The 11,403-nt window shown below is 57.1% G+C and overlaps 1 protein-coding gene across 1 annotated transcript in view; it reads right to left on the bottom strand.

The window, feature by feature from the left end:
• Positions 1–3,726: 3,726 nt before the first annotated feature.
• Shh (sonic hedgehog signaling molecule) overlaps positions 3,727–11,403 on the bottom strand; it is a 9,758-nt gene continuing 2,081 nt past the window's right edge. The window contains exons 2-3 of the mRNA XM_008847266.2: positions 7,340–7,601; positions 3,727–4,717 (exon numbers count right to left, since the gene is read on the bottom strand). Coding sequence (XP_008845488.2) covers positions 3,921–4,717; positions 7,340–7,601 — 1,059 coding nt within the window. The 3' untranslated portion in view covers positions 3,727–3,920. The remainder of the gene's footprint in view (positions 4,718–7,339; positions 7,602–11,403) is intronic.

Consider the following 11,403-nt stretch of genomic DNA (forward strand, 5'->3'; position numbering starts at 1 on the left):
AGGAGTGTGTTGCTGTGCTTGGCTTGCTTGGTTGTTTAATTGTTTGTTGTTGTTCTTTTTGTTTTGTTGTTTGAGACAACTTCTCACTATGTAGCGCTGGCTGGCCTGGAACTCTGTGTAGCTCAGGCTGGCTTCACTCTCAAGGGATCCACCTGCCTCTGCCTCCCAGGTGCTGGGATTGTAGGTAAGTGCTGCTCTATCAGGTTTCTTGCATGTGTGCTGAGGAGCAAGCTCAGGTCTCCTGTCTGTGTCATGAGTGCTGACTGAACCATCTCCCCAACCCTGGGTTTCTATCCAAAAGCCCAAAGAGGGATGGGAAACAGCCTCATCCAGAGCAATGCACAATCAGGGTTCTGCAGGCCATATGATCTCTCCTGCAAGCCACCACCTCTGCCATGTGGCCGGAAGGGTGCCATAGGTAACAAGCTCAGAATGAGTCTGAGTATGTCCCGATAACATGTTACGGATAGGCACTCAAACGTGAGCTTCACGTAGCTTTATGTGTCAGGAAATAGCATCCTTCAGACTCTGTTTCAGACCTTCTAAAAGTGCTGAAAACAATTTTGGCTCATGAGTCCTGTGGAAGTAGGCTTTAGACCAGATTTGTCCAGGGGCCATAACTTACCACCTTTGTCTTTGAATGTGTGCCCAGCAGAGTGCTTGGGGAAAGCCAGGACCCGTGAATAGGTTTGTGATTTGTTTCTAAGGAGTCACATGGAAGCCAGGCATCCACACAGAGGGCTGGCCCAGCTCTCCTGGGTCTTAAAGAGCTCCAAAGGCTGAGGACAAGCCAGCTTCCTCCTGCCAGCTCAGATCCCTGGCAGGCACCGAGTTGCTTTCTGGCCAAACCTTGCAGCCACCCGGCATTCTTTGCATGTGTGCCCAGCATTTCCCACGTGGGTGTAATGCTGACAAGAGAGGGATTCCACCAGGGGAGGACCATTCTGCCACTCTGTCAGCAGCTGAGTCACGTCGTTCTTGCACAGGAGAAATTCCCACAGCTAGACTCAACCCACCCATTTAGAGAGCAATACCCACTTTCTCAATGGGATTTTTCTGGAGGAACATGAAAAATGTGTATGACAACATGGGATAGGAATTCTGCCACATAACAGACATTGTAGGAAGTCTCTGCAATTTCTTTAATTACTCAAATGATACAGCACAAAGATGCCAGTCTCAAGAACATTTTGATGAAGGTTGACAAGAACAGATAGGCATTTGGGTACCAGGGACTGCAGTAAGTGCCAGGTATGCCTTTTTCACAATGTCTTGACACCATCAACTGTGAAGAGAGACATGGATGCCCGCCGGGGTGGATGGCCTGCACCTTCTCTATGGCTGTTTGGCCACTCCGAGCAGTGCCTCCTGTTCATGCGTGTCTGCTGTAATACTTCAAAGGACTGAGGAGCAGGCTCTGCCGCCCAGCCCTTCCAGGAGCGGGCACTGCCTGGAGCTGAGTAGTCCCTGACACCCTGGTCTCCAGAGCCCATTTCAGGCCCTGAAAAACCTGCAGGTTAGGTTGATGGTCAACATCTCTCTGACCCACTGCTGCACCACTAATTGGTCAGGTTGCTCGGCACAGCCAGAGTGGGTGCACACAGTGATTCTGTTTTACCTTTGATTGACTTAGTACAGTCCAAAGAGCAGAGACTACCAACTCCACAAAGTATGACAAACACCAGCTTTGAACCTGCTTACCACCTGCAAGACTAAGGAAAGCTCTTCCGTGGAGAAAAACCAAGGCCTGCTCCTGTCTGAAGGACTGGCCCTGTGGAAGTGGTAGAGGACAGATCCTGCCTCAAGACTACCCTGTGGGGCACAGTCTCCTGGGAAAATAGCCCCTTCAGGCTACAGACACCCATAGAGGCCTCTCCTGGGGATCAGACTTTCCAGGTGGGACAGGAGTCCACTCAGTACTGCTCCCTGAACCAAGTCTACCCTCTGGACTGGTTCCATCTGCCCAGAGGCCCTGTTATCTGGTCAAGCCAAGCTTTCTCAGATAGTCCCGTCCAAATCGCAAAGCAGAATTTGCTTCAGTAACCCAAAAGATCAGGAGGGACCCAGTGTCTGGGGCCCTGGCCAGTGTCCAGGACAGTCCCCTGGGACACTTCTGCCAGGCTGTATTAAGCTGGGAGGGATTTTCCTTCATACTTAGCTGACACTGGCACAGACTGCGCCCTGGGGATAAACTTCAGGCCCTGCTATGGCTCCAGACAGACATAGACCAAGAACTACTAGAGTGGCCCAAGGACCCTCAGGCAGGCAGCTCACCAGGCCCAGATGGAGAAGCTGTTCAAGTGCCTTCCCAGGAGGGCCAAGAGTGCTGTGCATGGTCCTCCCCTCTAGGACCCTCTGGAAAGGGCACATGAGCAGCTATGGGGCCTCTTCCCTATAGAAGACAGGAAGACTAGGGAGTGTCACCAGGTTGCCAGGCAGAGGAACCTGTGCATGAAGGACCTCCCTTCGAGGCCTACAAGGAGAGCTTTGTTGGTCAAGGGGTGAGGCTGTGGGGCAGACTGCTCCCTACAGCACCACCAACTCCCAGAGAGTGTAGGTAGAGCGAGCATTGCACAGAGGTGGTCTCCTCAGTGATGGGGGCAACGGTGGTTTTGTTGGTCCATGTCGGTTTCCTAAGTCAGCAGGTCTGAATTCACAGTATCAGCGATGCAACTCGGTAGAACACCGGAGCTCTGAATGTCCCAGAAAACAGAGCCCCAAAAAGAAAAGAAAAAGTGCCACGACAGGAATTCTCAGTTATTATATACTAACCAGTGGGTGCGTGGCACGCTTTATTTCTATAAAACTATTACAAAATATTCAAAAATACATTTTAGTAAATTTACAGCAGTTATTTCTCAATTTATTAATGCAAAAACATCCTTTGTTTTTCTCCGTATGAACTACAGGCTCCACCCTTGTGGGCTCACCGCTGTGTGTGCGTTTAAAAAATATTATTTCCTAATAAATTCTTTGAAGTTAAAAATAATAGAGTTCTTCCAGTTTGTCAAAAAAAGTGTGCGTATGTATGTGTGTGTCTGTGTGTGTATCTGTGTGGTGTCTGTGTGTCTTGTGTATGTGTGTGTATCTGTGTCTATTTGCGTCTGTATGTCTGTGTGCCTGTGTGTGTGTGTGTGTCTGCATCTCTGTGTGTCTGTATGTGTGTATGCGTGTGTGTAACAGTCTTGGTTTCCAAGAAAGTGACCCAAGTGGTGGTTGGTACAAAGCAAACAGAAACCATAAAGACAGTACAGAAGACAGCTGTTACATTGGAAACTAGTTAAATTAAAATAATATATTTTCATATTTTACACTATTTCAAAAAATGAAATGTCATTCAGTTAAGTATTGATCTCTCAAAAAATCTAATTTACAATTCTGTGTATAAAAATATAATTTGTGGACCCCACGGAGCAGGTTTTAGTTTACACTTGCTGAAGAGCAGGAGCTAGCAGGGGAGGGTGTGCAGTGCAGACCTTGCTTTCCGACAGGTAGAAAAATAGACTCTGAGCAGGTTGCTTGGCCTCACAAAATAATCTATCCCCCCCCTTGAGTACAGTTCACATGGTAATAATAAATTATCCAAGACACGAACTAGTTAAGGCTCTTGAAGGTCCGGTTCATATTATTTAAAACATCTATTCATACCAAACAAATAAATAGCCAGGAGAGGAGAAAAATAACGCAAACAAAACAATAACGAAAAAATTAAAAAAAAAAAAGGAACTAAACAGAACAACAGAACTCCCCGGGGTCTTTGCTCCCTTATAGTCTACTTTGGACTGTCCTACTTATTATTATTAATTATTATTATAATTAAAAGTCTCCTTCCGTGCGCTTTTCCCGTGTCTGTTGTGTCATCTCGCTGTTGCTGCCCTCCCCATCCGCCTCCCATGCCCCCTGCCCGGTCCCCGCTGACTTCAGCTGGACTTGACCGCCATGCCCAGAGGATGCAAGGCCTCGCTGTCCAACAGCCAGGTGCCGATTTGGTAGAGCAGGTGCGAGTACCAGTGGATGCCCGCGGCCGGCGCATCGGCGTCCGCCTCGGGGGGAGGGACGCGGCTGCCGCCCCCGCCGTCGCCGCTACGGTCTGTGCGCATGGGCGCCAGCGACGCCAGCAGGGTATGCGCCAGGCGGAAGGGCGCGAAGGCGCGGTGCGCCCAGCCGTGCTCCTCGATGACGGCGTAGCACGAGGCCAGCACCCGGTCGATGAGGATGGTGCCCTGCGCGGTGAGCGGCGCGTAGGCGCCCGTGGCCTCCTCGCGTAGCGTCACGCTGTGCACCGCGGCGGGCAGCAGCCGCCGGTCCCCGTCGCGCTCGGCCACCACGTACACGCGCTGGCCCGGGCGCACGTTGCTGGCGAAGAGCGCACGCCGGGCTGGCGCGCTCGGCCCCGGCTGCGGGCCCGCGCCCCGCCGCGCCCAGGTCTCCTCCGACCCCGACTCGTTGTGCGGTGCCACGAAGAGCAGGTGGGCGGCGGTGAGCAGCAGGCGCTCCCGCGGCTCCCGCGTCTCGATCACGTAGAAGACCTTCTTGGCGCCTTCGTCGCGGTCCAGGAAGGCGAGGAAGTCGCTGTAGAGCAGCCGGCCCTGGTCGTCGGCCGCCAGCACGCGGTCCCCGGGACGCAGGTCCTTCACCAGCTTGGTGCCGCCCTGCTCCAGGTGCACGGTGGCCGAGCCTGGGAAGCAGCCGCCGGATTTGGCGGCCACGGAGTTCTCTGCAGTGGAGAGAGGAGGGATGGGGTGTTGAGTGCCAGGAAAGAAAGAGGTAGGTAGCTTGGGGTGTGTGTGTGTGTGTGTGTGTGTGTGTGTGTGTGTGTGCCTGCGCGCCCCCGCGCTGGTGCCCTACTCGGCTGGGCCAGGAGCGTGCGCGTGGGTGGAGGCCGGGGGTCGAGTCCAGACTGGTCCAGTGCAGACGGGCCCGCCACCAATCCCAGCGCCCAGTGGCGAAATTCAGACGCATTCCTGAACGACCCTCCAGGATGGCACAGGCGCTGGGAAAAGTTGGCTGGCGTCTTCTGCGGGAGGCGGCTGACGCTCCCGGCCTTCCTCCTCCCTGTGGTCCCATCCCCCTTTCGCACACCCAGCCTCGCCGCGGTCGCAGGAGGATATTTGCTCTCCACTTGGATTCCTCAGGAAGCCTCCTTGAGCTCGCGGGGGCGCACCCTCCGCTCCCTCGCCCGGGGCGCGGCGCCTCCTCCCGCACTGCTGCGCCTCGCGAACCCGGGCTGCCCGCCCAGATCCTTAGTGCCGGCCTGCGGAGGGGCAGGGGGCGGGGAGTGTAAAATAGCTGTAGTAGTTGTAGCAACTGGACAAACATTCCAGAGGCTCACCCGAGGTCTGAAAGCCCCGGACTTGGGTGGATTTTCTAATTAAAATCCAATAAAGAGCCCGGTATTGTCATTGTGATTTGTGGGATAAATAGGAGACACTCCTGGAAGAGGGGGACATGTCCATTGCTCCCTCCTCCCCCTTCTCCCCGCACTCTCTCTCTACACTCGCGGGCCGCCCCCTCCCTATTTGCTCAGGTGCACCCCCCCTCCCCCGCGTGCAGTTCACACACGGACTCTCCAGAAACCTGGGCCTCACAAGGCACTATTTGCACAGCCAGGCCTCTCTTCCAAGCACTCGAGATGTGTATTTGAATTTTAAATAGCCAGGCCTGCTCGGAGCCCTGGAAGCTCGCGTTCTCAAGGCCCCTTGACTACGCGCTTTCCCCAGCCCTCGGTCGCTCCCGGAGGCTCACAATCTCCGAGGACAATAATTGAGGTTGGGGCGGGGCGCAGGGGGCCAGGGAGGAGGGGAGGGAGGTCCCTGTCTTCTTTGCATTCCAATCTCCGGGATCATGCTTTTGGCAAATAGAGATGGCCAGAAAGAATCTTCTGCAGGAATTACAGAAGGTTTTTAATCTTCTCATCGGTTTCTCCGGCATGAAGCACAGGGCTGGCCGTTGCAAGCCCTCCGTAGCCCCCCGGAATGCGACCCGGGGTGCTGGCGAGCCGGAGTCGTCGAGTCGCACGACCCGGCTTGACACGCACGGCGCGGCGTCCCGGCCCGCGTGCGCAGAATGCCAATGAGCCGCCCTGCGAGGCCGGGATCCGCTCCGCCCGCGAGACCCTGGGGACGGGATTAGCGCTGCTCATTTGGATGGAGACCCTTAGGGGCCCTCGCCAGGGGGACTCTGCTCACAGGGGTGGCAGGGAGGCCTCGCGTGTCCAGCGCAGGGTTGAGGTCCATGGAAGGGCTTGCCCGGGACCTGGGTCACTCTGCCGCCCCGATTTCCCAGCCCAGCTATAGAAACGATCGCCGGCACCAGGGTTCGGCCTCGGAGCCCCGTGGGGTACCGGGACCTGACACCCTCCGGGGGGAGGTCTTCCCACCACTGCGCCTGCGCCCTGGCCATCTGTTGTTGCCAGGAGTTACTGTTTTCTTTACCCACGAAGCGTTCCTTGATACTTAAAAGTGTCTTCCAGCTAACATGCGCTTTGAAGTGCAGTTTAGGAACCGCACCTTAACCTGGAGAAGGGCACTGGAGACTGAACTCCTCGGAAATTCTCGTTTATCTGCCTTGCTGGCGGGGTCGGTGCACACAGTCCCGAGGGCTACTTGGTTGTGTGCAGGATGCCTTCCTAGCGGTTCCTCCCGGCAACACCTAGTGGCGTTGCAGGCCCAGGGAACTCAGCCGCGCGCCGGCTGGGGGCGGCGGCACCGGCGGGATTGACTTCCGCGGCCCCGCCTGGGGCTCTCCGCATCCCAGCTGGGCTCCTAATAAGAACGGATGCTTCTGGGCTTGCGGCCTCCTGATGTTGGAAGTGGTAACTACTGGATTTATTACCTCCCACCAGGCCTTTCCCCACAGGCTTAGCGAGTGAGTTAAGTTAGTTTAGAATTCACAGGTGCCCAGCCAGGAGGAGGCAGCACCCAGGTTTATGCGCTGTGTTTGGGGGAGGGAGGAGGGCTGGCGGTGAGTTCTTAAGTCCTAAAAGAGTAGACTCTAGGCAAGCCCTGGCCAAACATGGAAAGGCCAGGAAAAGTTGTAGGCTCCCTTTCACAATTGCCCTTTCTCCTCCCTCTCTACTACCTGCCTGGGGCTACCTGGCCTGGGCATCTGGACATGTAAAGACTGCTGAGCCTGGTGGCCTCAAAAATTGCAGCAGGTCCTGACTGGGGAGTTCAAAGGACATGTCCCAGTCCATTTCCAGAGCCTTGCCCCCTTCATGGATCTTATGCCCCTTTCCTTTTTCTTCCAGACCCTCCTGTGGGAGAAGAGATCTGGAGGTTGTGGGTATAGGTCTGGCATAGGAAGGGAGGTGGAGAAAGGCCACAGTGTGCTTGCTTACCAGCTTTCACGGAGCAGTGGATGTGCGCTTTGGATTCGTAGTAGACCCAGTCAAAGCCAGCCTCCACAGCCAGGCGGGCCAGCATGCCGTATTTGCTTCGGTCGCGGTCAGAGGTTGTGATGTCTACTGCTCGACCTTCATAGTGTAGCGACTCCTCTGAGTGGTGGCCATCTTCATCCCAGCCTTCGGTCACCCGTAGCTTCACTCCTGGCCACTGGTTCATCACGGAAATGGCCAAGGCATTTAGCTTGTCCTTGCACCTCTGTGGGGAGAAGGGGCAACCCCAACCGACACAGGTTACTACTTGTGACTGCTCCGCCAACCCGAGGCCCAGGGGTTGTGTGAATGAGGAGATGGGGTGTTGCAAGAGGGTCAAATCCTCTTGGGAACCAGCTGAGGGCCCCTCTCCAACCCTGAAACCTTAGTGCAACCACAAAAGTCCTGAAAGCAATTCCCAAGTTCCCAGAGGCACCATCAGCTGACTGCACCCCTCCCCACAGCCAGCCCCAGCGTCCTGGCCCCTCTCTTCAGCATACCCAACAGAAGGGTCCCCCTAACTCCCTAGCTAAACCCCTGCAGTTGGCCAGATGTACCTTTGCAGCGAGGTAGAATGCCTGGTACACTTTAAGGATTGGAAGTTTTGCATTATCTGTGGACAGGGGGCCTTCCGTACGACTGTCTGGGGTGAGGAAGCCCACAGCATTGCTGAGGGGTGGGAGGCAGCCCAAGGGCAAGGCAAGCAGGTGAATGCTAATGTCCAGCACAGGCAGGGCCAGAGGACAAACATTCTTGGTCCCTCAGCCACATTCCTTCCCTGGAGGAGCTCGTCTCTGCCAGGTTGTCTGTGGTCTGATTGTATTCTTGTTTTCTTTAACCTGTTCGCTTCCTCCCCTCTTGCTTTCTTGGCCCCAGCGCAGAATGGTGTCCAGCCAGTTTGCAGAGCAAACTTCAGAAGTGGAGGGGGTAGGGTGGGAAAAGCAGGGGGGGAGGGAACCAGAAAGTCCCCAAACCTCAAAGCCCTGGCCAAGAGGACCTAGCTCTCCAAACTGTGCCCCCATCTTCCCTCCCCACAAGGTAAAGTGGAGCTTGGGATAGATAGTGGGGGGGGGGGTCCCTCTATAGTTCTTGCACCACATTTAGGAAAGGCTGTAATAAAGCTGAGTCCCGTGTGTGTGTGTGTGTGTGTGCACACGTGTGTGGTGCTAATTCACTGCCTGGAAGTTTATATTGCTGGGGTTGGAATTCTGGATTTGAGGATGGGGGAGTGGAGACTAAAGGCAGAAGACACATTGCCCAGAGAAGTACATCCCAGGGGAGGCAGGAAAAAGAATTTCAAGTTGTTGTTCTCCCGTCCCCCAGGCTGAGATAGATGCTCAGAGGTTAGAAGGATGGGCAAGGGGGCCCTACAAGAAGGGTTCTAACTATAGCCAGGGGAACTCTTGCAAAGGGCGGAGATCTTGCAAAGACTGTTGCCCACGCCTTCAGGGGGGACTGACAAATTGCGCAACAGGAAAAGTCTTGTGTATCTGGCAGCAATAAAACCCAGTAATATAGTTATAGAGTTAAACATACAAGAAATGGCGGGGGAGGGGCGCGAGGCCCTGATAACGACAGGTCAGCACTTGCAAGGACTGAGCTTGCCAGCAGTTTTCTTTAAGGAAAAAAGTCCGAGGGGCAGAGTTAGAGTGAGGCAGTCTTGGGGATCTAGCATTGAGCGTTTTCTAGAGGAAAACCAATCAGTAAAACAGAGTTCGTTTAGAACCCAGGTTGGAAGTCGGTGCGCGCAGGCGCACAGCATGGCGCGCAAGCTTATCGCCTCGCCTCCAGCAGACGCTGCACCCAGCTACCTCCTCTCCGCCGGGAAACCAAGCGATGTGGCTTTACATAGCTTCCTACCCAGCTGCAGGAGCGAGCAAGGGCTGGATGGCGAGGGCTCACCGCCCCCCCCACCCCCGTACCTTGGGCTGCACCACTAGGGCAGACGTGAAGGACCTTTGGCAAGGAGCCCCAGGCGACACAGGCCCCGGACCCAGAACGGCCGAGGCCGATGGTGTCTTGAATTGGCACCCTAACTCCCCGGTGCCCTCCCGGGAGCCAGGGCCAGCGTGGCTCAACAGGCAGATCCCGGACCCTCCCCCGCCCGCTAGGAGGGAATGAAGCAGGCCAAGCCTGGAAGCCCAGGCCGGTTATTAATTCATTGGGTCGTGTGCCTCGAATCAAGCCCGACTTTGTGCAGCCACCGTGAAGCCCAGCAGGGTCACTGGGGCCCGGCTTTGTGTCGGCGGAGGCCAAGTTGTTCCTGGAGCTCCTGCCCACCTCCCCGCACAGCCGCGCGGCCCAGAAGGACCAGTCACTGCCAAAGCTGGGCTTTCCCAACTGGGAGGGAGGTGGTGCCCCACTTCAAGGGGCCCTAAACACTTCACTCAATTCTCTCCTCCAACTGGGAGTATGTGTGTGTGTGGGGGCAGACTCCTCTCTTCCAAGCAGGACCCCCTCCCCAACCTACACCTGAGATCCTGCTCCCACCAGCCACAAAGCACATCTATCCATCGAGGCGCCCCTCGTGCCCCCCCCCCTTCAGCCTGCCGAGCCTGCAGATCAGGCCCCTCGCGGCCTCCCGCCCCAGGTCCCTGGCCGCCGGCACACTAGCCGGGTACTCGCTGGGGCCTGGCCTGCAGGAAAAGTGTCTGTCTGCGCTTCCCTCTCCGGAGTTAATATTAACCAGGAGCTCCTGCGTTCCAGAACTGCTCTGAAAGTTCCACTGGGGACGATCCTGCCATGGTTGAGGGACTTGGGCGGCAGTCACATTAGACAGACAGGGAGGGAGGCGAGACTGAGGAGAGGGGCACGCACCTGGGCCCCGAATCAGGTGGTTATTTAAAACGAGGGGCCAGCGGGTGGTAGGTTCCCTGGGGAGCGAGCAAGTCCGAGGCCCGGAGATTACCTGGTTTCACTCCTTCACCCCCAGTCTCTTCCCGCTCCCTCTTAATTCTGCCAATTCGGAATAAGAAGCTGGGGAGGGACGCACCGTGGGGAACCTCTCCGACTGTCACCTCTGCAGCCGTCCTCGTTTTGGGGGGGATCCATGGGGTGGATGAAATGATCGTGGCCTGGCCTTCCCCACCCCCACTGTGGCTGTCGCTATCCCCTTTTGTGTTAGGAACCAAAATTGCCACTGCCCAAGGTGGTGGTGGGGGGGTAATTTGTTTTCTTTTCTTTCGTCTGAAGGAACTTGACAGAAGGTCAGAAGTTCAAACCCTGCCAGCGCGCAGAGGAGGCGGCGAGAGTAGCCCGTCGTGGGGCTGCTCGGCCCTGGGTCCCCGGCAGGGTGCACGGGCGTGGGGGAAGGGAACCCGGTTGGGGTCTCGGGTGGAGATCCGAGGCTGGAGGGGCCAGGTGGGCAAGAGGTGCGGGCCCGCCTTCGCCTCGCCCCTACCCCCTGGCTCTACCCTCGCCTGGCACGCGGAGGGTCCTTATCGCGCTCAGAGCCGGGCTCTGCGCTCGGGCGGGATCCCGGCTCCGCGCGAGCAGCGCCCGGGAGCGGCGGCCCGAGCCCAGCCCCGCGCACGCGGAAACCGTAGCGCGGGATCGACAGCGTAGGATACGAGGAGTGGAAAGGCGTCTGCGCGCGGCTGGGCTCGCAGCTCTGCAGCAGGCGGAGGCCCGGCGCGCAGGGCAGAGGCGCCCGCCAGGACCCCTCGCCAACGCCGCCGGCAGCCCCGCCCCGCCCGCGGGACCTCGCGTGTCCCCGCCTGGGCCTCTACACCGTCTCCCTCTTCTCCCAAGGCTAAGGACTCCGGAAGGCGGCTCCGCCGCGGAGACTAAGGGGACCCGGAGGATGGGCGCGCAGGGCGGGCGGGAGAACGCGCTCCCGCAAGCTGCGCCTGCCCCTTCCCCTGCCTGCGCCCCGCGGCCGGCTCAGAGTTAACTGTGGCTCGCGCAGCTCTCCGGAGCGGCGCGCGCGCCCACACTCGCGGTCCGGATTTAAGGTGGTCGGGAGCAGATGAGGAAGAGGGAGAAGGACCCTGTCCCCAGTCTCCCCTCCTCCCTTCTGCGCGAGCCCC

Source organism: Nannospalax galili, unplaced genomic scaffold (genome assembly GCF_000622305.1).
Source record: "Nannospalax galili isolate Female #2095 unplaced genomic scaffold, S.galili_v1.0 scaffold302, whole genome shotgun sequence".
NCBI classification, from domain to species: Eukaryota; Metazoa; Chordata; class Mammalia; order Rodentia; family Spalacidae; genus Nannospalax; species Nannospalax galili.